The sequence below is a fragment of the Numenius arquata genome, chromosome 3 (assembly GCF_964106895.1).
Source record: "Numenius arquata chromosome 3, bNumArq3.hap1.1, whole genome shotgun sequence".
In the NCBI taxonomy this organism is placed as follows: Eukaryota; Metazoa; Chordata; class Aves; order Charadriiformes; family Scolopacidae; genus Numenius; species Numenius arquata.
The window spans coordinates 18,007,991-18,031,301 of record NC_133578.1 but is presented as its reverse complement, the minus strand read 5'-3'; the positions used below and the strand labels follow the sequence as shown (position 1 = coordinate 18,031,301).

The following is a 23,311-nucleotide window of genomic DNA, read 5'->3' as shown; positions in this document are numbered from 1 at the left end:
GGGGAGCTGCGGCGTGGGGTGGGCACGGCGTGGGTGAGCGGGCACGGGGAGTAGAGGGGGTGTGGGGAGTGGGCACGGCGTGGGGAAGTAGGGTCGGCGTGGGGAAGTGTGCACGGGGAGCAGGGGAAGTGTTCACGGCGGGGGGGAGTGTATACGGTGCGTGGGGTAAGTGTGCACAGCGTGGAGAAGTGTGTGTGGTGGGTGTACACTGCGTGGAGGAGTAGGGTAAGTGTGCACGGCGTGGGCTGAGTGTGTGTGGCGTGAGGATTGAGTGTGATGAGGGCTGAGGGTACCTGGCATGGGGGCAGGTGTGCACGGTGTGGGGGACGGTGCCTGGGGTGTGAGGTGGGAGGGCGTGGAGTGGGAGAATACTCGTGGAGATTTGGCAGTGTGCAATGCACAGGGGTGAGTGTGCACGGGGCATGGGGCAGGGTGCTGTGGGCGTGGGGTGAGTGTGCACAGGATGGAGGAGTGTGCATAGAGTATGGGGTGAGTGTGCACAATGTGGGTAAGTGTGCAAGGTGTGGGATATGTATACACAAGTGTGGGTGAATGTGCGCAGCGTGAGCCTGCTCAAAGTGTGGGTGATTGTGCAGGGTGTGGGGTGGCTGTGCATGGCATGGGTGAGCGTGCACAGCATGCGTGCATATGGGGGAGTGTGCAATGCATGGTGAATATACACTGCGTGGGCAAGTGTGCATGGCAGGGATGAGTGCATGGGGTGTGGGGTGGGTGTGCATAGGGCATGGGTGAGTGCACCTGGTGTGGTTGAGTGTCTACTAGGTACATAGTGAGTGTGAATGATGTGGGGCAAGTGTGCATGGAGCATGGAGGAAGTGGGATTGGTGAGGGTGAGTGTGCGTGGAGTGTGGGGTGACCATGCACAGCCTCGTGCGAGTGTGCATGGGATGTGAGGTGAGTGTGTGCAATGTGGGTGAGCGTGGACAGTGTGGAATGAGTGTGCTTGGGACCTGGGGTGAATACGCAGGGTGTAGGATGAGTGTGCATGGCATGGGTAAGCATACATGGGGCATGGAGTGAGTGTGCACAGGGAAAAGGGTGTGCATAGCATGGGGTATGAGGAGTGGGGATGAGTGTGCCCATGGTATTGGGTGTGCACAGGATGCCGGGGGTGCACAGGGGTATCAGGGTGCCTGGCACAAGCTGGGGAAAGTGTCCCTGCTGTTGTGAGGCACTTGGGCGCCTGTCTGTGTGCACAGGGGTGTAAGCGTGAATGGCACATGCTGGGGGTGTGACTGTGTGGGCACAGAGCCTGGCCATGTACAGTCCATGGAGGCACTGGACCCGTTCTGGGCTCCCGCAGCCCAGCGCTGAGGCCGGGAAAGCAGTGCCACATGGGGCAGATGCCTCTGGAGGAGCTGTGGCTTCCCCCCGATGGGGCCACTGAGCAATCCCTGCCTCGGTTTCCCTGTGAGCCCTCCTAGGCTGGCCACTCAGGTTGTGCCTGTCTCCTAGGCACCATCACCCCAACATTCAGGTACTCCTTTCTCTCATGGGGTCCCTGTTTGGGAGCTGTGCAGTGGCCTCACAGATTGTCCCTGTGACCCGCTGCTGCTCACCTGGGTACAGGAGAGGGACCCTGGGAAAGCCCAAGGTAACCCAGAGAACACCATCTGCCCCAACGCAGCCCCTTCCTGGCCATAAGGATGCTTGGTGTCCCCTGAGTTTGGGTCCCCACCTTGGGGCTAGGGAGGCTCCTCTTGGACTCTGGTGGCTGGGTGGTGGAAGGCAGTGCCCCTGCAGCTCCCCGGTGTCCCCGGCTGCCACAGCCCACGCCACACTGGTGTTCCCACCGTAAACAGCCGGGCGGCAGCTGGCAAAGCACTCTCCCCCCAGGCGGGCACCACGCGTCTCCGCGCCGGCACAGCAGCGCTGGCGGGGGCTGCCAGCACCGCTTGCGTGTCGGTTCCTGTTTGCACCAGGGAGGAAAATGCATTTCCTTTGGGAAATGAGTTGCAATCTGGGCTTGGGCCCAAAGGCTGTGCTGTGCCCCTTGGGGACTCTAGGTACAGGGTGGGGTGGCATCCCCGCTGAGGTCCCTTTTGCAGTTCTGGGGGTGCTGGCTGTTCTCCTGCCCCCAGCTCCGCTCCCGAGCTGTGGGCAGGTGGGATAGCATCTACCATCCCACATGGGATGCCAGCGTGGGGCTGGCATCTACCCTCCAACTTTCCAGCCTGCGCAGAGTGTCAGGAGGGGGGTTGCAGACCCTTCTGTTCCTGAATGCACAGAGAGCTCCCCTGCACAGCGTCCCCTCAGCATCACTGTTCCCATAGCTGCTGCCCTCCTGAATCCCCCCCAGCACCCAGTGGGCAACGTGGGGTGTCCCACAGGAGTTTGGTAGTGATGTCAGGAGCCACCCTGTTGCTGTAGGATGCTTGTCCCCTTGCTGCAGACTGTGGCTGATGGGAGGTGCAGTGTCAGGACCAGGCAGAGCACACCGGGGGAATTGGAGGGGTGACAGTCACTGAACCTTGATGTAGGAACCATTGCTCCTGGCCTCCCCACCACCTCCCACCCAAGACCCAGCTCCCATGCTCCGTTTCCCCTCTGAATCCTGGTAAGGGCTGACTGGACCACCCTTAGCAGGTGGGGGGAGGCAGGGGAGCAGCCCCCTCTGCCAGGCAGCACCCTGTCTCAGGTGTCCCCAGCAGATCACCACCACCCTCTGCTTTCTCAGGCTACCCAGGAGTTACACCCCGACATGCACTGCCCTTGACCTGGACCCACCAGAAGGTATCCTGGGGGCTCTTTTTGGGGGTCCCCCAGCAAAAGCGGGGCTCCTTCCCAACAGAAGGCAACTCCTGCGACTCCAGGGACCCAGGCGCCCGGGCCCCAGCAGCGCATATGTTTGTGTGTTCGTTAGGATCTTGCGCATAAATAAATGCCAAGGCAAATCAGAGGGGAAGCGCTTTCATCCTCCTCCAGCCCTTAATGACATAATCGCTTCCAAGAGCGGGTGTCTCACTCACACGCTCCTGCTGACTTGGGGAGGAGGCCAGCCGCTGCGTCCCACCATCTCAGCACTCACAGCAGGGGCAGGCGGGGGAGGACCTGTTTCCTCATGTCCCAGCAATGTCCCGGGGCTGAAGAAGAGCCAGGTGAGCCCTTTGCTCCAGCCTTTCTTCTGCGTCACACTGGAAAAGCCCTTAAGCACAAGATTAAACATCTGTTGTGGCCAGAGGAAGAGGGACACGGGACAGGATCTGGCCCTTCTGAGCAGGGATGGGTGCAGGCAGGCATGCGAGGCTGGTGGAGGATGCTCTCTGGTCCTCATGGGAGCATCAGGGCTAAGGGCAAAAGCTGAGCTTTCTCTTAGCACTGCATCTGTCACTGCTGCAGTGCCCCTGGTTGGGGACACGTGGCCACATTGCCATGGGACCTGCCACCTCCCAACTTCTCTCCCATCTCCAGCACTGTCCAGCAGCCCCACGCTCTGCAAAGGCCAGCCAGGGAGGTGGGAAGCGCTCAGAGCTGGCATGAAGAGTGTTCCCCCCCAGATCCAGGGCAGAAAAGGTGATGGGGGGGTCCTTGGCACAGGGCACAGTGAGGACACCCCTTGGAGTTCCCCTGCCCAGGCCAAAACACCCAGGCAGTTCCCATCCTTCAGCAGCATATGAGCTCTTCACAACCCTCCCAATCTTCTCCCCAAACATGTGCTTTGTGCAGGGGACTGGGGAACTGTCTGTTCTCTTACGCTCCACCATTCCTTCCCTATGTCATCCTGTCTCTCTGTCCCTCCATCCCTTTTGCCATCCCTCCATCTCTACACCGTACATCCTCCTGCCCAGCCCCCAGGCTACCTGCATTTCCCCCACTCCTTTCCCAGCTCCTTTCCCCTTCGTGCAGGAGCAGATCCTGCGAGCACCCCAAGCTGCAGGCTCCACAACCCCAGGAGAATGGGGCTGGCTTTTCTGTCATCATCTCCATTGGGATCCCTTTCAAGCACCTCTCCACGCAGCCCATGGCTTGCTGACTCTATTCCCCCTCCCCAGGTGCCCTCCTTTAGTCCCTTCTGCCTGGGGATAAACAACCTCCAAACCCTGTGGGCAATCATGCAGTGGTTTTCTTAGGCACTGCATGGAAAGTCTCTGACATTTCCTTGGAGGAGTGGGTCATTTCTCTGGGGCTTTGGGATGTCCAAGGATGACCTCCTAGAGACCCACAGCAGGGAAGGGCAGCGGTCAAGGTCTCTGTGTTGTATTTTGCTGGTCCCACTTGATCTCACAGAGTGGCTGCAGGCCCATGGATAGTATCAAGGGACAGCATGGGGAAAGACCAGCCTGCTCCAGTGAAGGACAGTCCTGGCAACGCCACAGCCTTGGAGGGGCTGATGGTCCCCAGTACCACCAGGTCCAGCCCATCTGTACAGGATGGGGCAGTTCTGGTAACACATAGCAGGGGTGCAGGGGGAAACACTGGGGAATCCCCAAGGTATGGTAGAGCAGGAGGATGGCAGAGATGGAGAAGCACCAGGACATGCACTCCCTCATGCCACTGGGACCTGGACGCCAGAGGGGAAGAGTGATGGGAGCTGCGTGGCTTGCAGTCTGCAGCAGGGTATGCAAGCCTGGGAGGAGGAGGAAGAGGAGGAAGCAGAAGTTCGCTGGGAACCCATGCAGCCAGCCACGCACCCGACCTTCACTGTCCTGCAGTACGGCTCTCCTCGCTCCCCTGCCCAGCAGCACCCACAGGACCGGAGCGACAGCTGCGTGAGTCAGGGCTGGGCGTGGGGTCAGGGCGACCCTGCCTTTAGCGGCAGCATTAGTCACCGTTGCCGAGCTGTCCCAGCCCGGCAGCACCAGAGCCCCCAGCATCGCTGCCCTCCCGCTGGCTCACGCCCCACGACCTGCCCGAGTCTGCTCGCTGTGACTCAGGAGCCAACTTCATGGCCACCTGGCCGGCCCGGCCAGTCCTCCTGGCTGCCTGGGGCTGGGGCGCTGGCGGGGCCCCGGGCAGTGGGTGCACGCCAACCCCAGCACCGGCACTCGGCCACGCTGCCCCCTGCATCGGGGCGGAGAGGCAGGATCTAGCTGCCTCCAGCCATTCCCAGGAGCATCCTTGCAGTGAGGCATACTTCCCCTCCTCATCCTCTTCCCAGCACCTGGCAGTGGGTGCCACAGTGGCAGCAGGGTACAGGGAAGGGGTTGAAGCCCCTCTGTAGGACCCTTAAATGCCGAAACTGGGGCAGGCCACCACTGCCTCCCCCCCAACACCTCAGGGTCTGGCCGTGCAGGGGGACACCCCCATGGCAGAGCAGCCTTCAAGCTAATTGGGATGCTGGTATGACTGGGAGGGGGGATCCCAGCCCTTGCACTGCCTCTGGCAAGGAGAGCATGTCTCCAAAGGACCAAGCCGCCGGCTGGGGCGGTGGGGAGGTGGCTGGATCAGGACTGGCCAAGCGCGTCTGTGCGGTGCTGCCCTGGGGCATCTCTCCCCCGCAGGGAGGGATGCACAGCCCTGGGCATGGGTGGAGGGTGCGGGTCCCCATGAAGGGTGAGCAGGACATGGAGTCACCTTGGCAGCCCCTTCTTCTGCAGCTCCGGAGGTAGGCGTAGTCAGAGATCCCTCCCTGGAGATGGAGAATGGCTGCTGCCTTCATTACAGGGTAAGTGACGAGGCAGTGGGAGTGGAGGGGATTTAGATAAGGTGAGATGTTGGTAGTTAAAAACAGAGCCCAGGAGTGGGGAGGTTTCTGTGGTGCCCCTCTGCCAGGAGGGCTGAGGGGTGCCCTGGGGTTGCCCCAGCTCTCTGCCAGCCTCCAGAGCCCACCACCCTCACAGATGCTGCTTAGCATGCACCATGCCAGTGTCCCAGCCTTGGACACCAGAGAGGGTCAAGGCAGGGAAGGCTGGGGGACACAGAGCCCTCGTTCACAGGCAGCAGCTCCAAACAGCATGCCTGGGGGTCATTGCTCACCCCATCTCCTGCCTGTTGAGGGCTCATGGCCACTGTCTGCACCCTGCTTTGGGTGCCCCAGGTCCCAGCACATCCCCTTGTGTGGGTGCATGGAGATGCTGCAGCAGGACTGGCCTGGACAACCCCCCTACCACCACAGCACCCATCTCCCCCCTGCCAGACCCAGCTACACCGTGGACCAGAGCTGTCCCAGGAATAGGGCAGAGCCAGGATAAGGGGACTGGGATGGGACAGCAGAGCCCCACAGTGGGCACGGATAAGCCAGACCCTCCTAGGCAGGTCAGGGTGGATGTGACCCAGGCTGCATGGGTGACATCTGTCACAGGAGCTGGAGTGGGGACAGAGGAATACAGTTGCCGGCAGCTCCCTGGAGGTAGCAGCAGAGCCTGGAGAAGGAGAGTTAGAGGCCTCTTGGAAGAGCAGGGCTGGGCAGGCAGGAGCCCTGGCTGGGACCCAGCTCCACTGGCTGGGCAGCCCCCTGCTGGGCACCCAGTGGGGAGCAGGCAGAGGGACCCCAACCATGAGAAAGGGGTTTGTCAGAGGTCTGAGCCTTCCCTTGGCTGAGCTGGTATCCGGGTTTCTCAGCATCCCCCTCACAGGCCTATCTGCATTACTCCAGACTTTCCTAAAAAGCTTCTTTTTTTGGCAAAAACATCCTATTTTTGGTCTCAGTCCAGAGGGATTTTTTTTTTCCAAGTGATTGAATTAATCTGTCCGGCTGTTTTAAACTTGGGCAATTGAAGGGAAAATTGTGCTCTTCCCATTTGAAAAAAAAGAAAAATAAAATGAAGCCATTAATGTTACAGAGGTTTGGGATTTTTTTTTTTATTTTTTGTTTTTACCCCAAATATTATAAACTTTCTTTTTTTCCCTTGGGAAGATCCTGCAAGTTTTGCAATGTAAACTGCCCAGCACCAGGGATCTGGGCTACACACACACATGTACACCCCCAGACTCTGCAGCTACACATGGCACCCCCACAGCCATCCCTTGTGCACCCCTGGCTCACACCAGCCCCCCCAGAGCTCGGGCCTGCCTGAGCACTGCCCCCAAGAGCATGGGGCCGAGAGTTTGGGAGGGAATCGGGGGGCTCATACATACTCACATGCACACTCCCTCCCAAGTACAATCCCATGCACCCCCGCCATAAATATGCACCCCCATGCACACATGCCAGGAGTGTACAGCCACCTGCACACGCCCGTGAACCTCCACAAACACCCATATTCTTGCAGCCCCACGCACATTCTCCCATGCACACCCCTATACGCTCCCCACCGTGCCCTCCCATATGCACCCCCATGCAAACTTTCCGGACATCCCCATCCCCCTCCTTGTACACCCCCTCCCTTCGCCCAATGCTTCCCATGCGCATACACCCCCGGACACCCCCATGCCCACCCTCATGCACCCCCCCATACCAATTCTCCACGTTCCCCATGCACCCCTCCATGCTTCCCCGTGCACGTCCCCCTCGGATCCCTCCAGCACTCCCCCCCCCGGTCCCCCCCCGCCCTCCCCGCCGTGCCGTGCCGCAGCGCCCCCTGGCGGCCGCCCTGGGCCGCGCCGGCGGCCCCGCCCCGCATCCCGGGTTGCCACGGTGACGGCGAGGATGCTGCGCCCCCCATCCCCGCCCCGGGCTGGGAGCTGCGGGCTTTTGAGGGGTTTCAGCGGGCTCTTAGGGGGTCTGGAGATCTGGGGGACTTCTAGGAGTCTGGGAGGCTCCCGGGGACCCGGGGAACTAAGGACTCTTGGGAACTGCTAGGGTGCTTCTAAGAGTCTGGGATGGGGTCCTAGTGGATAGGGAGCCCTTGGGGACCTCCTGGATGTCGGAGGAGCTGGGAGGACTTCTAGGGGTCTGAGGAGCTGGGAGATTGTCAGGGTGGCTCTGCTGGCTGTTCAGCCCTTTCCAGGCTACTGGGCAAGTTACAGACACTGCCTGGCTACCAGCATCACCTGCCTATGCCAGGGCTTCTCCTGGCTACCAAGGGAATAGATTTCTGCCAGATCAGGGATAGGAGGGAGCAGTGGCAGGGCATTGGCAGCCCCCACAAGAGCTAACCCTCCTCCACAACTGGCCAGGGCACTTGGAGATATCCTGGAGGTGCAGAGGCATCACCCCACAATCAATGGCTATGTGCCTCACTCCAAGTGAGAATCTCTTGCTCCTGTACTAGCTCCATTCTCCAGCTTCTCCTCCTTCCACATTTTTTGCTTTTGTGGTCTCCAGTCTTCAGAAGCAGTGATTTGGGGCAATGGCAGAGACAACACAGGTCAGATCCCCTACTCACAAGAATTACCTGTCTTCCCCAGGGTTTATCCATGATTCAGACCTCCAGATCCATGTCCATGAAGCCAGGAGCATGAAAGTATTCCATTGTGGGGGAACTGAGGAAGATTCCAGAGAAAAAACTTGCTGAAGGTCAGAGCTGGGAGGGAGCTCTACCAGGCTCAACCCATGCACTCTGATATCTCAGAGAGAGATTCAGAATCACACAGTATAACTGGCCTCAGCCTGGGATGGCTCCGGGGGAGAGCAGGGTGACCCGAAGTTTCACAGGACTTGCCTGCACTGAGCTCCCCTAATAGGCAGCCCAGGGCTTGAGGTGTGCTCCGGTGTTTCTAATTCCAAGGAACCTGCTCAGCCTACGAAATGGGTGCCCACATCTCCCAGCACACAGACCCTGCATCTCTGCAGCTCCCTTCCTGCAGGGCCCTCCTGCACCCATGCATGTCCTCCCTGTCCCAGACACACCTGCACAAACACAGTAAGACACGTGCAAACAAACATGCTCGCACACAGGCATGCACAAGGACGGTGTCACCGGCACACACACGCTGACAATTTGCCGTGTATTTATAGACGTACATGAAGACACGCAGGTCAACTTTTTTACACACCCACGAGGGGCTCACACACACAGTGATGAGTGTGCACATAAGCTCACACGCACATGTATGGTCGCGAACACTCAGAGACATGTTACCTGCATGCGTACACACACCCACACCGAGCTGCTTGCATGCACAGGTACCTTCACCCACACCCACCCCGTCCCACTCACACCCACCCATGTGTTCCCAGGGGCGGGTGCGTGGCCAGGAGTTCCCGGGAGCCCCGTGTGCCTCGCCTCCTCCCCTCTCCCAGTGCTGCTGTGGGCAAGCCAGGAGGGAATTTCCAGCTGCAAAGCCGCAGCCGTCACATTTGGAGGCTCCCACCCCAGCACTTGCTGGGCCAAGTTAATGGTTCGCCAGAACTTTGCTTCCCCTGCCCTTCCCCGCAAGGGTGTGCAAGGAGGGACCTGCTGGTGGGCTTCACCCCCCTGCTGCTCCCCTTGACCTGCAGCGTGCCCAGTGCTGCGAGCTCTGCTCCTGGAAGAACCCACCACATGGGGCATTGCCTGCCTCGGCTGAGAGCCCCAGTAGCTCTTTTGCAGGGGGTGGACAGGCAAAGCCCCCATGCCCTGCATTGCTACAGCATGGCGGGAGCATGAACCTCTCTGCCCAGGCTCTGGCTCTGCTGACATCCCTTGGGGGGTCCTCTGCCCAGTGTGGCATTGCCAGCCAAACAGTTCCCCTCTGCAGTTTCCTAAACCCCCACGCTTAGGAAGGCTGGAGAAGCCAGCTCCTGTGGGCTCCCTGCAGCGTGTGAGGGAGCCCCTCGGAGACTCCCTGGAGCCTCTGGAGCAGAGGGATGGCAGCCTGCCCAGCTGGGCATCCAGGCGGGCTGCTCCTCGCCCTGTGTTTGCCCATGAGGGGCACAGGCTTATCAGGTTACCAAGACATGCCTGGCAGCATGCCGGCCAGGTGAGGCTGCACGTGGCCCACAGCAGGCCAAGTGAATACCTTGCATGCCACCAAGCCGACAGTGCCAGCGCCACACAGGACTTCTCCGTGCCAGGCATCACGGCAGAGACTGCAGTGAGGGTGGCTGAAGACGTGTGAAAAGAAGAGAAGACACCTTCAGGAAACTCATGGCCCATCACAATGGTGTCAGGGCAGCTAGGTGTACCTCCTGTATGGAGGGGACCATGGACTGCAGTTCATCACAAATATTCCAGGTCAGGTGGTGGCAGAACATAAACTGTCATCTCTAAATGATGGTGGCCAAGGATGATGGGAGGAGAGCACCCCCCCAGGCTGTGGTGCAGGGCAGGAGGGTGCTCACCCTCATCCACACTCATCTCCTGGTTCTAGAGGGTGGAGAAGAGCAAAGAGTGGATGAAAGATGAGCCGGGCTCTACCCCAGGTCCCAGCATGGCCAGCACGAACAGGAGGCTGGAGGGACTCCAGCTGATTGGGACTCACGACCAGGGCAGGACAGCTCTCCGGCCGGTCCCTTCCCAGTACAGTGGTCAGCACTTCCCAGCCCTCCCCAGGAAGCGTTGCGGCACACCGGCTTTAAATAGCTTTATTAGTGGAAGCTCTGCACCCACAGACCCCACCGCGGGGGCCGTGGGGATGCCAGGCAGCCCCACGCTGTCCCCTGGGGAAGCCAGAACTCCCTGGGGTGCAGAGCTGGGCTCACCCCCACCATCCCTACCACCGGCTCAGCCTGTATCTGTCCCGGGGGGGGGGGGGGGACGGGGACGACACACACGCAGTGTGACCCTGGGGGTGGCCCCCCTAAATTGTCCTCGCCCGACCTTGGGCCGTCAGACGCAGAGACTGAGCTCCTGACGGACGGAGCACTTGCGGCACTGCACCACGCAGCACCAGTGGAAGCGGCAGAGGCAGTTCTCCTCCAGCACCACCGTCTCGTCCCGGTGCCCCCGCCCGCAGCACAGCAGGTCGCACCCGCTCGTGTCCATGGCCGTGCTGTTGCAGACGCGGCCCCGGGTGCCCAGCGAGCCCGTCTTACGGTTTGCCGAGCAGAAATCGGGAGAGTCGGCCGAGTAGATGAGGTCCTGCTTGTCGGGCGGCTTGATGTTGTCGCCCACGGGGATGAGGGTTTTCCCATCGTTGCCCCCCATCACCTTGAAAGCCCCGTTGAAGCGCTCGAGCAGGCGGTCCCCCACCTCGCGGAAATGGGGCATCTTCCGCCAGCAGGTCCGCAGGGTGCAGGAGCCCGACAGCCCATGGCATTTGCACTCTGTCCTCATGTAGCTGCGCACTGCCTGGGGAAGAGATGGTGATGCTCAGCCCCCCCCGGTCCCCCACCTCCCTGCCCAGCACCCCCAGCCAAAACCTTGCCTCTTGGTGCTGCCCTGGCCCAGGGGAGAGTGCTAGGGGGCAGGGGTCACAGGGGTTTTCCAAAGCACCTGCAAAGGGCTCCTGGAAGATGTTGGTCTATATTTCACCCAAAGTTGGTGGAGGTACATGGCTTGGAGGAGATAAAGGTGGAGGGTTGTGCCCTCATGGGTAGGGGCACAGGGGGGTGATGCTTGCAGAAGGCAGGGAGTGTGGGGACCTTACCAAGCGCCCGGCTTCGTTGTTGTGCAGGTCGATGAGAGCTCGGATGTCATTTTTGCCTTTCTTGCTCTTGGCATCCATGAACTGCTGGGATTTCTCATAGCCGAACTGCACGTCGTCCCCGCAGCCCCCCCATTCCCAGGCCGTGCCCTCAGTGCCCGAACCTGCCGTGGGCGAGGGGGGAGCCCGGCTCCGCGTCAGCTCGCAGCCGCACTGCAGCAGCTCGCCCATGCTGCAGGCCTGCGTGATGGCGTGGCTCACCCCGGCTGCCGTGATGGCGTACACGAAGGCTGTCTCCCGGATATCTGCAAGGGAACAGCCAGGGTCGGGATGCAGAATCAGCTCTGGCAAAGACTCTGCAAGCAAAACATCCACTGACACCCCATGGGTGCTTGGACCTCCCCTTCTCCCCCTTCCTCTGTGCTGTTCTCTGGGACAGGCACCCACCCTGGAGCGAGCTGCCTGGGGCAGGATCTGTCTCTTGCAAGCAGATGCACAGAATTTAGGGGACGGCCAAGCCCTGCAAGGGTTCTGCCACCCCTGCTGTAGGGTCCTAGGGGCAACAAATCTCCTGCTTCCTCTTGCAAGGATGAGGGCTGCCCCAGAGAAAAGAGGGGAGCTCAGTGAGGTGGTGCCGGCTGCAGGCAGGCAGGTCCCAGGTGACCGGGTGATACCCACAGCTTCCTCACACCACCCTGCAATGTCCCTCCCAGCAGTAAAAATCCCATCCCCTGCTGCAAGCTGGCACCTGGAGAGAGATGCTGCAAGGGACACCGCGGGTGCCACTCACCCCTCTGCAAGGTGACAGCAATGAAGCTGTGCTGCCCACTCTCCCCCATATCCGTTTTACCACAGGGTGCTGCCTGCTCCCCTCCCTCCACCGGCACAGCCTCCACCCTGCAGGATTATTTATTATTAGTATTTGCTCCTGTCTCTCTCTGCTCCGGGACACGAATTCCAAGCATCCTTCCCCTGCCCGGACCTGCCGCTCGCAGCCGCAGCCAGCGGGGGATTCTGGCAGCCGGGGTGCGGTGCCTGCTTGGGGGGCTCCCGTGCTCCCCCCACCTTCATGCCAGGCAAAACCTTGCCCACACAAATGCCAGGGCAGGGCTGGCCCAGGCTGGTGACACACAGGGAACGCCCGGGACATGGGGACAGAGGGGAAAATGTGTTTTGGGGGGGTGCCCCATTCCTCCATCTCCAGTACTCTGACTTGGGGGGGTTCCTGGGCACCAGCTCAATGAGCGGCTCCTCTGCAAGCCCACACAGCACCTGATTCCCACTGGTGTTGGTAGGAAATGGGCACACTGGTGCCTTGCCAGCAGTGCCGCTCTGGGAATGGGTGTCCCCTGCCCTGGCCCTCCTGCCCACCCTAAGCCACACGACCACCCACCCACCTGCTCCCGCCTGGGGCTGGCAGAGCTCTCGGCGGGCAGCCGTCAGCTGGCAGAGCTCCCTGTGCCACCCTGCCAGCCAGGGCCCCGGGGGTGCTGCTCCTCTGACAGCTTCTCCAGACACGTGGCTGCCCCCAAGCCAGCCTGCCCTGGCACGCTGGGCCTGGCACAGGCGTTGGGGAGGAAAGAGGGGATGGCCATGACTGCGCCGGGGAGGCCATGGCCAGGAACCGAAGATCCCTGCAGCATCCTTGGAAAGAGGAGGCTGTTGGATGGCACCTGGGAACCCCAAAAACTCTGGGATGACTTGTACAGTCCGTGCAGGCTTACAGGGAGGCTGGTGCCTGCTGGCATCTCTCAGCACAGGGTGAGATCTTTGCCTTTGATACCCATAATGCAGCCCTGGGGACCTCCATGCCTCTAGCTGCGATGTCCCATATTTTCAGAGTGCCAAGTCTCCCAAACTCACCACCATCCCCAGGACATTGCTCTTCTCCACCACCCCAGCAACGAGGCTGGGCCAGAGCATGATGGCTCCTTCAGCATCCCCATGCCTGATGTGCCTGTGACTCCGCCAACCCAAGTTGCCCAAGGTACCCAACAGCCCATCCACCAGCATCAACCACTCACTACCTGATCTGGCACTGGCATCCTGGCACCATCCTGTTGCCAGCCCAGATCCTTGCCTGGCACAGATCCCACCTGCCTCTCCACCAGGACAGTCTGAAAATAGGTGACTTCAGCGGCAGGAATGACCCCACAAACTCTGGCTCTCTGCCTCCAGCTGAATATACTGTGGCTCGGGGAACGCACAGTTGCAAATCAGTTCCTTAAATGAGCCTGTCTCCCTGCCACGGGCTGGTATCTCCCTCAGGGCCCCAGCTCTGCCCCCCAACAGTGCTCAGTCACCAGGTGCCCAGGGCACTCTGCCCTTGCCAGTGCCTCCAGGGAGGAGGAAAAGAGCAAACCTTCAATATCAAGGCACTGCCACCCCTACCCCCTTGTAGGGCCCAAGGGCATTCCCCACCCTGTCTTGGCCTGGTGAATGCACCAGTGAGAGATGTGATGTCTGAGGAGACTGGGACTTGCTCTGGCATCTTCATCGTCCTCTGCACAGGGACCAACATAGGAACCGGGGCAGGACTAAATTTACCACCCACTAAGTGGCACTACCAGCCCAAGGTGCTTCAAGCATCCTCCCCTTCCCTACCCAGCCCAGCCCTTCTCCCTGGGGAGTGTGACAGGGATTCCCCATCCCTTACAGACTCACGGATTCCTCATCGCTCTGCCCCTGCTCTGGCTTTGGTGCAGCTGGGCTGGGCTTGGACCACTGCATCCACCCGGCTGGGACCTGCCCATCCCTCCCTGCTGCCCCACCTCTGTCCCTCGGGGTGACATCAGGGTCCCCACCCGGCAATGCAGGGATGGTAGGGGAGCACTCCTTTCCTCTGCTCCCTCCAAGGCCAGAAGAAGGGAGTTGCAGGGCACCCATGGGGCGAGGGGCAGCTCCCAGTGGCTGCGCGCTGCCTCCCACCCAGGCCCCTTCCCCCAGCACACCCTGGGGTCCCGGGGGAGCAGTAAATCACTGCCAGACGAGGGTGCATTCTTGGGCTTTGTGAAGCCCCGTGCTGTCTGGGAGCATCGGTAATTGCTTCATTACAACACGGGGAGACATGTCCCGGCAGTAAAACCTCAGCGTGACTGCACCGGGGAGCACTGAGCAAGCCCCTCCACATATACAGACACACACACACACACACGTTTGCACGCCCAGACTCTGCTCCAGGAGTCCCGGGGAGGCACGTGGCCAGGCAGCTGGAGGCTGTGGTTTTCTTTTCAGGAGATGGGAAGCTGAGGAAGCACTGCTCTTACCCTGCTGCAGGATCTTGCCGAAGTACTTGCTGTGGCTAGTGCAGTTCCAGCGGCGGAAGCGGAATTGGTACTGGCACTCCCGGACGCCCAGCTTGGTGCCCTTGGCCACCTCCTGCACGATCTCTGGCTCCAGCTGGCACAGCTCCGCCTGCTTCCCTGCCAGCCGCTTCGTCTTGCGGCAGATGCTGTTGGGGTCCATGACCAGGGGGCTCCCCACTGCCCTGCAGGAGGGACAACGAGCAGAGCAAAAACAGCACCCAAGCCAGGGGGAGACCAGGGTGGCATGGCCAGTCCTGCTCCCAGGGATGGAGTGGGGCCGCGGGGCAGTGCCTGCTCAGCACTGAGCCTGGGTGACAAGGGGACAGGGAGAGGTATGCAGGGAGGGCAGGGCAAAAGGCATGGGTGGCACCTGCGTGCCAGCACCCAGGTGACACCTTGCCCTGCCCAGCCAGTTGGGGAACAGGGGAGATCCCTAGCTGTGGGGCTAGCTAGAAGATGCTGGCGCTTGCCACTCTACCCCCCAAAGCCCTTGGGACATCCCTGGGGGTGTTGGCAGTGTCCCCGATGGGAGGTGACAGAGATGCTGTGCTGCTCAGCACCTGCTCTTTGGGGCTGGTGCTGACCCCGGCACAGCCCTGGCATCGCCGTGTGACTGATACCTGGTGCAGCTGCAGCTCCTGGAGCCCCATGGGCCCAGCCAGCTCTCTTGGTGTGCCTCCCCCTCTCTGGGGAGGTTTGCTGCTTTACCCTGTGGGAGATGAGCTGAGTGACCTTGCCGGCGATAAAGCCCCTTGGCTGCTGGCCAGGCTCCCATGCTCGCCTCCCCCTGCCCAGGCACCGGCCCCAGGGGAAGAGAGCCTCTGGCAGGCGCGGGCCCTTGCGGGAGGGATGCAGGTGGCATTGCCAGCCCTGCCGATGCCAGCGCGGGAGGGCAAGTCTCGGCTGGGGCCGTGCCAGAGACAGCTCCTCCTCGCCAGCACAGCTGGAGCGAGGTGCCTGGCTCTCCGGGCTGGGAGGCAAAGTCTGAGCACAACGCCGCACTCCTCAGCATGCCGCTGGCTACAGAAACTCCTGTACTCTCCCCACACATTTCGCCCGGAGTGCCCTCCATGGCACGGCTCGTGCAGCTGCGCAGCCTGCCGGCACCATGCCCCGTGCCGAGGCGGGCGATGCTCCAGCTCTGCCGCGGGCAGTGCCGGAGCTGCAGCGGGCAGAGGGTAGGCACGCCATGCTGACGGACGCCCGCCTACGCCACCCGTCCCATGGCACAGAGACCGTGTGGCCATGGGCCACCCAAATTTAGCATGCCCAAAGCACAGCCCCACTCAGCACCCCCTGGACTCCAGCACTGCTCCTGTGGGCTCAGAGCTCATCCTGCTCAATAACATGTTTTTCCTGACTGCAGATGCCCACAAGAACCCAGGGCCGGACTCAGCATCCCCCAGCACTTTGGGATGTCCAAGGACTGTGGGGATACGTTCCCTGGGGAGCCTCACCCCGGGCGGCCCGTGCTGCCGGCAGCCCCGCTCACTGGGGAGCACCGGCTGCGTCGCAGCTTCCAAACCCAGACCTTTATTGTCTGGCCAAGCCCCAGGGGCTCAAAAATCACAAGCTGAATCTCAGTGTTTAACTGTGTTCTGGGTTTCCTTTTTGCTCTCACGCAGCTGGGGTGCTGTGTTAGGAATACCAGGCTGCAGGACTTCACTTGCCAACCTGCCCCCAGTGCAAACCCCCTCTGAATCCCTTGTTTGAAGCTTGAGGTCCTGCCAGGGTCCCCTGCCCCATGTCAGGCTCCCAAGCTGCCCACATCTCCTGCCCACCAAGCCTCAGCTGGGTTTGGGGAGGACGTGCCCTCTCGCACAGCCTGGAAAAGGAGCCCTTATGCTTTGGCTGGAGGTTTAAAGAGTTAAACAGCTCAGCCGAGAGGTGCAGCCTGGAAAGGTGACCTCCAGCAGGAAAACTGAGGCAAGCCCACACTGCTGCTGGGAAGCACCCATCTTCCTTTTCTGCCCCCAGGTTAGTTTCCCTTTGCATGAGCATCCCTCTGTGTGAAGCATGGGCATCTCTGCAATGGGATGGGGCAGCTGGGGAAGCATCGAGGGGCTGTGGCTGGGCTGACGTAGGTCCCCCATCAATGGGGGAACTGAAGCCCATGTGGAAAGACACCAGCGAGCCTGTCCAGTCCCATCCCACGATGGGGATTCACGCCTCCATGCCGGGCTCTGAGCTCGCCTTCCTTGGGGACTGTGGGCTCTCAACGTACCCAATGGGATGGCGGAGGTTTGGCCGCCTGCTCCAGTGGGGTGGGGGAAGAAGGGGAGCCAGGACGGGACTTTCATTAAGAGATGACTCTTTGTACTCATATAAAAACGATGCGCCAGCCCCCCGAGGCCATCAGATCAAATGCTGAACTGCGGCTCACCCCAGCCCGCCAGATCAGGCCGGGAAGAAGAGCTCAGCCCCGCGGGGCCGGGGGGTGGTGGGCGGCTCGCCGGCACCGTGGGGGTCCCCACCCATGGTCCAGGCGGCGACGAGGCCGGTGGGAGCTCGCTGGCCATGCCGACGAGGCGTGGGGTGGGCTGCCTAAGTCCGGCGCGATATTAATTTCCGCTGGGCTCCGCTTTCTGGCACGGAGAGGCTGCCGGGAGCCCGAGAGCTGTTTTGCTTTGGAGGGTTTGGGGAGGGGGGGAGACAAGGGCAAGAAAAATGCTGCCAAACTGCTACCGCTTTGGCAAGGGCTCCGGCGCGGGGCCCAGATCTGCCTGAGCTTGTCCTGCTCCAAGGCCTCCCGCATCTACAATTAAGGTGCCCCACCTCTGCCGCCGGGCACTCCTCCCCCTGCCCTGGTGAAGGAACCGGGTCGCCAGCCCGGCTCCCCCCCAGCTCGCCCGGGGCATCCCGGCCCCACCACCACCACCTCCTGCCCAGCAACCCTTGTCCAGGCTCAGCATCTGGGCAGCATCCCTCCTGCCTGGCCCCGGCGCCCTTCGCCTGCTGCCGAAATTGTCACCATGTCGCTGCCACCTTGCCCCAAAAGCCGCTTTCCACCGTAATTCCCCTGTGCAAGGGAAACAACCTCCGTTGCTGAAAGGGGAAACTGAGGCACAGAAGAGGAGCTGCAATCTGCCACCAACCGGCCACTGTCACCCCCTTCGGCTGCCTGAGCCGCAGCCTGAGGGCAGTCCGGGTGACACACAGCAAACAGGAGTCATTGTCACTTCTGAGGTAATGCCTGTGCTCTGGACGATGTCCCTGCTGCGACTGAGCTGGGGGCTCCTAAGAGGCATAACCACCAGCTTTTCTGGCTCAGCTCATGGTCATGGAGCTTCCAGTATGTCCCAGTCCAGTTCCCAGCTGAAATCACAGACCAAGGAGACTGGTACAAGTCCCCATCTCCCCCTCGGACGTGGGGATGGTGTGGAGCAGGGCTTCTCCTGACCCCTGCCAGCGGACTGTGATCAAGGGGAGCCGGAGGGGATCTGGTTTGCAGGGAGCCAGTGGCAAGGAAGATGGTCAGCCTTCACAAACAGCCCCCACACCTTGGGTGGAAAAATGCCTCCTTTGATCCTGATGGCCTGAAACCCTGAAGGAGGGTGGTGGTTGTGCCGTGCCAGCTCTACATGGGACCCGCTGGGTCTGCCCCTATCGAGTACTGCTGCCTGGGCGTTCTGCTACAGCTCGCCTCGCATCCAGGTCTCCATCCCAGCCCCTTCAGGAGGGGGATGCAGGATGGCTAACCCATCACCCCAAGCCCACAGGCATTTTTTCACCTGCTTGGAGAGGCGAGAGCTGCAGGACACCAGCCCTGGAGAGCTGAGCTCCATCCCTGAGGGGGACAAGTCACCCTGCATCCCACCCACTGGTGTCACACTCAGTGTCCCTGCGAGGAAATCAGACCCAATGGGAGCCCGTCTCTTTCCAAGCTGTGCAAACAGGGTGGGGTGGGGGGGCACATGAATTTTCACCCATCTGGCATCCCTTCGTCCCACGCGGGCATGCAGCGGGTGCCCGGCCCCTCACCCGGGGCAGTGCGTGGGTGCTGCTGAAGGGGGGTTACTAGCCGGGGCAGCCGGGTGTGGAAAACTGAGAAGGAGGATCACACGGGGGGCCGGTGAGTAAGCAGCAAGTCACTGCCCTGGGGGGCATGGCCAGGGCTCGGCTGCACAGCAGCACCGGGGGACTGAGGGAGCAGGAAATATCATGGGTTGGGGAGAGCAGGCAGGGGACCCTCTTCTCTGCCCTCCTCCTCACACCTCCTCAGCAAGGATGGGATGCAAATAGCTGGGAAACCGCTCAAAAGAAAAAGGCTTTGGCATGGCATGGCGTCAACCCACAGACCTGCCGGATGCAGGGTCACGCTGAGGCCAGGTGCATGCAGGCAGGAGCTGCCCAAGCTTGTGCTGCAGGTACCAGGGGGGACGAAGGGAGCACGCACCTGCAGAGGCAGCCGTCCCAAAGCCATGTCCAAGCCCTGGAAGGGTTGGGATGAGAAGAGAGGAGTCCACCCACCCTTGGTCACTGTGTCCTTCCTCGGTTACCAGCCAAAATCGTACACCAAAGAGACTGGCACAAGTCCCCATCTCCCCTTCAGACACAGGGATGGTGTGGAGCAAGGCTTCTCCTGGCCCCTGCCAACAGACTGTGATCAAGGGGAGATGGAGGGATCCTGTTTTGCAGGGAGCCAATAGCAAGGAAGAGGATGGGCAGCCTTAACAAACAGCTCATGGAGGCTGGAGCTGGGGTGGCATGAAGGTTGGGCCAGCATATGGCCAATTGTGGGTGCCACTTGTGGTGGCAGGACCCTGTACATCCATGACCCCACCTGAGTGAATACCAAGGTGTGCCCAGCTCTGCCCAGCATCCTCCTGCACAAGGAGGAGATTTGAAGGGGTCAAGCCTCTGATGCAAAGCCCGACTGATCACTCCAGCTTGGGGCATACACAGGGCAGGGCTGGGCAGCCTGGGTGTCACCGTGGGAGACCGGAGGTGACCAGGAACAGGGATGAGGGATGACATGGGGGAAAGCTCAGTTGTCCTTGGGGGAGGACACAAGCAGCCCAGTTCTGGAGCTGGTACCATCTCAAAGAGCACAAAGGAAATATTTTCCCTTTGAAAAACCCAGTGGGTCGGTGGCTGCCCCAGAAAGGGCACAGGGAGATGCTGCTGGGCAGAGACTCCCATGCTGGGAGGTGCTTTGCTGCCCACACGGCGTTGCTCCGGGGGTGAGGGCATGCCCAGGACAGTCGGGCAGCCCAGTCTGCCAGGCGCCATGGGGGGCTGTGGGCTGTGGGGTGGTGGCTGTGGGTCAATGAGCCTGAGGGTGACTCATGATGCTCACCCCAGGGCATGCAGGCAGGACCCTACAGCCCGGCAGCCTGTCCTCACAGGCTGCACACAGTGTGGGTGCTGCTCGGGGTAGCGGAGGAGAAGGGGAGGCCACCAGTGCATGAAATCCACCTGGGGGGTTGTGGCTTCAGGGGGCGTGGGGCCGGGAGCCCCTCAAACAAGAGTGTAGCCACAGGTGCTGCAGATGGGTCCTCCCTGGGCAGATGTCCATCCTTCCAGTCCCCCTCAGACCCACAGCTGGAGCAGAGAACATCTGGGATGGTTCTGCCCCTTGCTCTCTCTTCCACCTCCCAACTGCTCTCAGCCAAGTCCACAGAGAGCCAATGGGCACTGGGGTACTGGGGAAAGTCCGACTTTGCTTGCCCCCATCCCCACGGTGCCTCCATACTTGCCACCACAGCCCAACCACAAACCAGATCAGCTGAAATCCTGCTCTGAACCTGCCCGGGCCTCCTGAGACACCAGACTGGGCAGCCTCATATCCCTGCACCCTCCGAGCCAGCCCAGGAACCCCAGGCGGTCCCCACCTGTCCTGCTCAGGGAGAAATCGCTGTTGCACAAGGAGTCAGGTGAGAATCATGAAAAGATGAAGGGAAGAGGAAGAGGAAGAAAGTTATTCTACAGGGCTGTTGGGAACAAAGGGAGCCTATTCCCCGCAGCCTGGCACTAACCAAGGGACCAGCAGCACCTGAGTGACACATCTTCCCCATCGGCACTGACCATAGCTGGCTTCCCTCTGCCATGGAAAGGTCCATGTGTCTGCCCATCTCCCTGTCTCCTCTGTCTCTTCTTAGACACAGGGATATAGGGCAAGGGTGCCTGTATCTTCAATGAGCCCTTTGAGGACGTCCCACCACAATGAGGATGCTTTTTCTCAGGCTACAATGTCATCAGCACAGTGTCACTGCTCAGACATCACACCTGAACCTTTCTCTGTAGATGCAGCCATGTGCTGGGATCCCAACATTACCACCTGGGAGTATCTGAGCCCACCTGCGTGCCTGGGCTGGGGATCTGCCACTCTCACAAAACACTTTGTCACCAGTGTGGGAAAAAAATGCCTCAAACAGGCAGCCCCTGAGTCCCCCCCCACTACACGGCCAGTGCATCAAGGGGTGGGATGAGGGTGAGTAAAGACCTTCTTTTCCTGCCCAGGAGAACATGCCCCCTTGGCTGAGCACCCATGGGTGCCCAGAGATACATACGCGAATGTGTGCCACCAAGTTCCCTAAGCATCAATGACAGGGACAGCAAGGAACAACTCTACCAATGCCACCAGCCCTGGGGCTTGCAGGAGCCCTGGCACAACACGTGGCTGCACCCATCACCCCCCTCCTCCCTGAAACCAAAAACCACAGACACCAGTGCTACTCAGAGCTGGGAGAGGGGACGGGTACCAGCAGCAGGCACATGGGAAGATGCTCACCTTGAGCTGGCTCAAAGGGCTGAGCAGCGCCCAGACCTCTTTCCCCCGCATGGGAAGATCTCCCTGGAAATGAGGGATGATCTCAGCCAGGGGCCAGAGATCCCAAGCTCTGGGAGAAGCAGCTCGTGAATCAGCCGGCTGCTCCAGTGCCCCGTCCCCCGAAACCCAGCATGTCTGTTTGGTGGTGCTGGTGGCCTCATCCACACATCACCTCCTCCTGGCTCTCTGGCTCCAGAGCGAAGCAGAGTGCGTGCTGGTGATCCCCCTGCGGCTGCTCTACTGCCCGGCACATTTGGCCGCACTGCGTGCAGCTGGGTTATTATTCTTAAATTAAAGGTTCCTTTTCTTCTTCTTTTTTAAAAGAAGCAAAAACAAGTCTGACCCCTCACACTCCTCTGCCAAATCCTGCTAATCTCCCCAAGCTGGGGCTGCCAACTCACGCACGGCACGGTCATGGCACCAGCAGGACCTGGGCTCAGCAGCAAGATGCAGCCAGGATGAGGGGCAGCAGTACCCCAGCACCCTGCCCTTGCCAGTCCCCTCTGCCTGCCCCAAATCGAAGGCAAAGAGAGCTCCTACTTCACCCTGCCTGCTCCATCTTTGGGCAGGGTGGTACGGATATCCCCAGAGATGGGGTGCAAGGCATGAGCCTGGGCGTGAGGGGCTTATTAGGTGGGTGTTGATGAGGATGGGGCAGAGAAAGAGGGGAGAGCTGAAGGGACAGCCGTGTGTGGAGCAGCGATCTGAGAATTAGCCAGGGAAAAATCAGCAGGACAGACCGTGCCCCGGGATGGCACAGCTACCCTGAGGCGGGTAGTGGGGACCAGGTGGACCCTCAGCATGCGTCCTGCCCCAGCCCAGGCTCACCCTGCTTCGTTGTTCCTTCTCTAGTGAAAACCCAAGGCAAGCCCCTCTCAGACCCATGCTAACCCATTCCCTGGCGATAAACACAGTGCATGGACTCTGGGGACAAATTCTCAGCTGGTGTAAAACCATCCGTAATGGCACGATTTTTACCCACTGAACCCCCCTGTTTTGCCCAACACCTCTGGAGCCAGGACTAGCAGAGGGGATGGAGCCACAGAATAAATCACTGGCGAGCAGGCAGGGGACTGGGAGGGGAAAGGCTTACAGAGAGCTTTATTTTAGGGGTCAAAAGAGTGTGACAATGTGGAGACGAATAGCCTCAGATAATGAATGATAGCCCGGACGGCACGCCGGGGAGCTGGAATCTAAGCACTTAAAACCGGATAAAGACAGGCTGGGTGAAATTCTTAATAGATTTAAATAGTTCATGTTTCGACAGATACCTGGGCTTTCCAAGGCTGGGTCCCAGCTCTGTGCCTGTAATGAATCCCCCACCCCCTCCAGTATCCTGCAAGGCACCGTCTCCGCCTTTGATGAAGGCACCATTACAAACAGGGGTTTTGTCCCCGCCGCGTCAAGACCACCACTCAGGAGGGGACACCGTAGGGACCCTCGGGCTTTTAATTAAAGTTGACTTATTGGAGGGGTCTGGAGGCCCCTGCTCCCCTTTCCCTGCCCCACAGGCACTCAACCCTCCCAAGCTGCGGGCTTGGGGTGCAGGAAGGCAGGCTGAAGCTCTCTCTGCAGGACCTGGGTGTCCTGTACCCCAGGGTCGCCCCCAGCCTATTGTCCCCAACACACTCGTGCACGCAAGTGCTGACAGCGTGGGGGTGCCCCCAAGCTGGATCCAGCTAGCCAGCAAGTCCCCACCCAACGGGTGCCCTGGGTGTAGGGGACTCTGTCCCCAAGCTGGAGTCGGGGGGACTACCCCCAGAGAGCGAGGGACCCTCCTGCCATCCACCCCGGGAAGTCCTACTCACCACCAGAGCCCGATGATGTTGGCGGGGCAGAGGAGGATGAAGAAGAGCCCCAGCTGGGTCCGGGAGGAAGGCAGCAT

General features: G+C 60.7%; 1 protein-coding gene across 1 annotated transcript; it reads right to left on the bottom strand.

Annotated features, from left to right (window-relative positions):
- Positions 1–10,592: 10,592 nt before the first annotated feature.
- WNT6 (Wnt family member 6) lies at positions 10,593–23,311 on the bottom strand. The gene is made up of 4 exons (XM_074145440.1): positions 23,235–23,311; positions 14,616–14,836; positions 11,353–11,654; positions 10,593–11,054 (listed from the first exon to the last, which is right to left on the bottom strand). The coding sequence occupies exons 1-4, from the start codon at positions 23,309–23,311 to the stop codon at positions 10,593–10,595; spliced, it is 1,062 nt and encodes a 353-aa protein (XP_074001541.1).

What these genes read in the sequence shown, in the direction of transcription:
- WNT6 (XM_074145440.1), bottom strand. Translation starts at nt 23,311, where the DNA reads ATGCTGCCTTCCTCCCGGACCCAGCTGGGGCTCTTCTTCATCCTCCTC. An exon ending in CGGCAAGATCCTGCAGCAGG is followed by an intron (nt 11,655 to 14,615) that starts GTAAGAGCAGTG and finishes GTTCCCTTGCAG; the next exon opens with ATATCCGGGAGACAGCCTTC. An exon ending in ACAACGAAGCCGGGCGCTTG is followed by an intron (nt 11,055 to 11,352) that starts GTAAGGTCCCCA and finishes TCTCTTCCCCAG; the next exon opens with GCAGTGCGCAGCTACATGAG.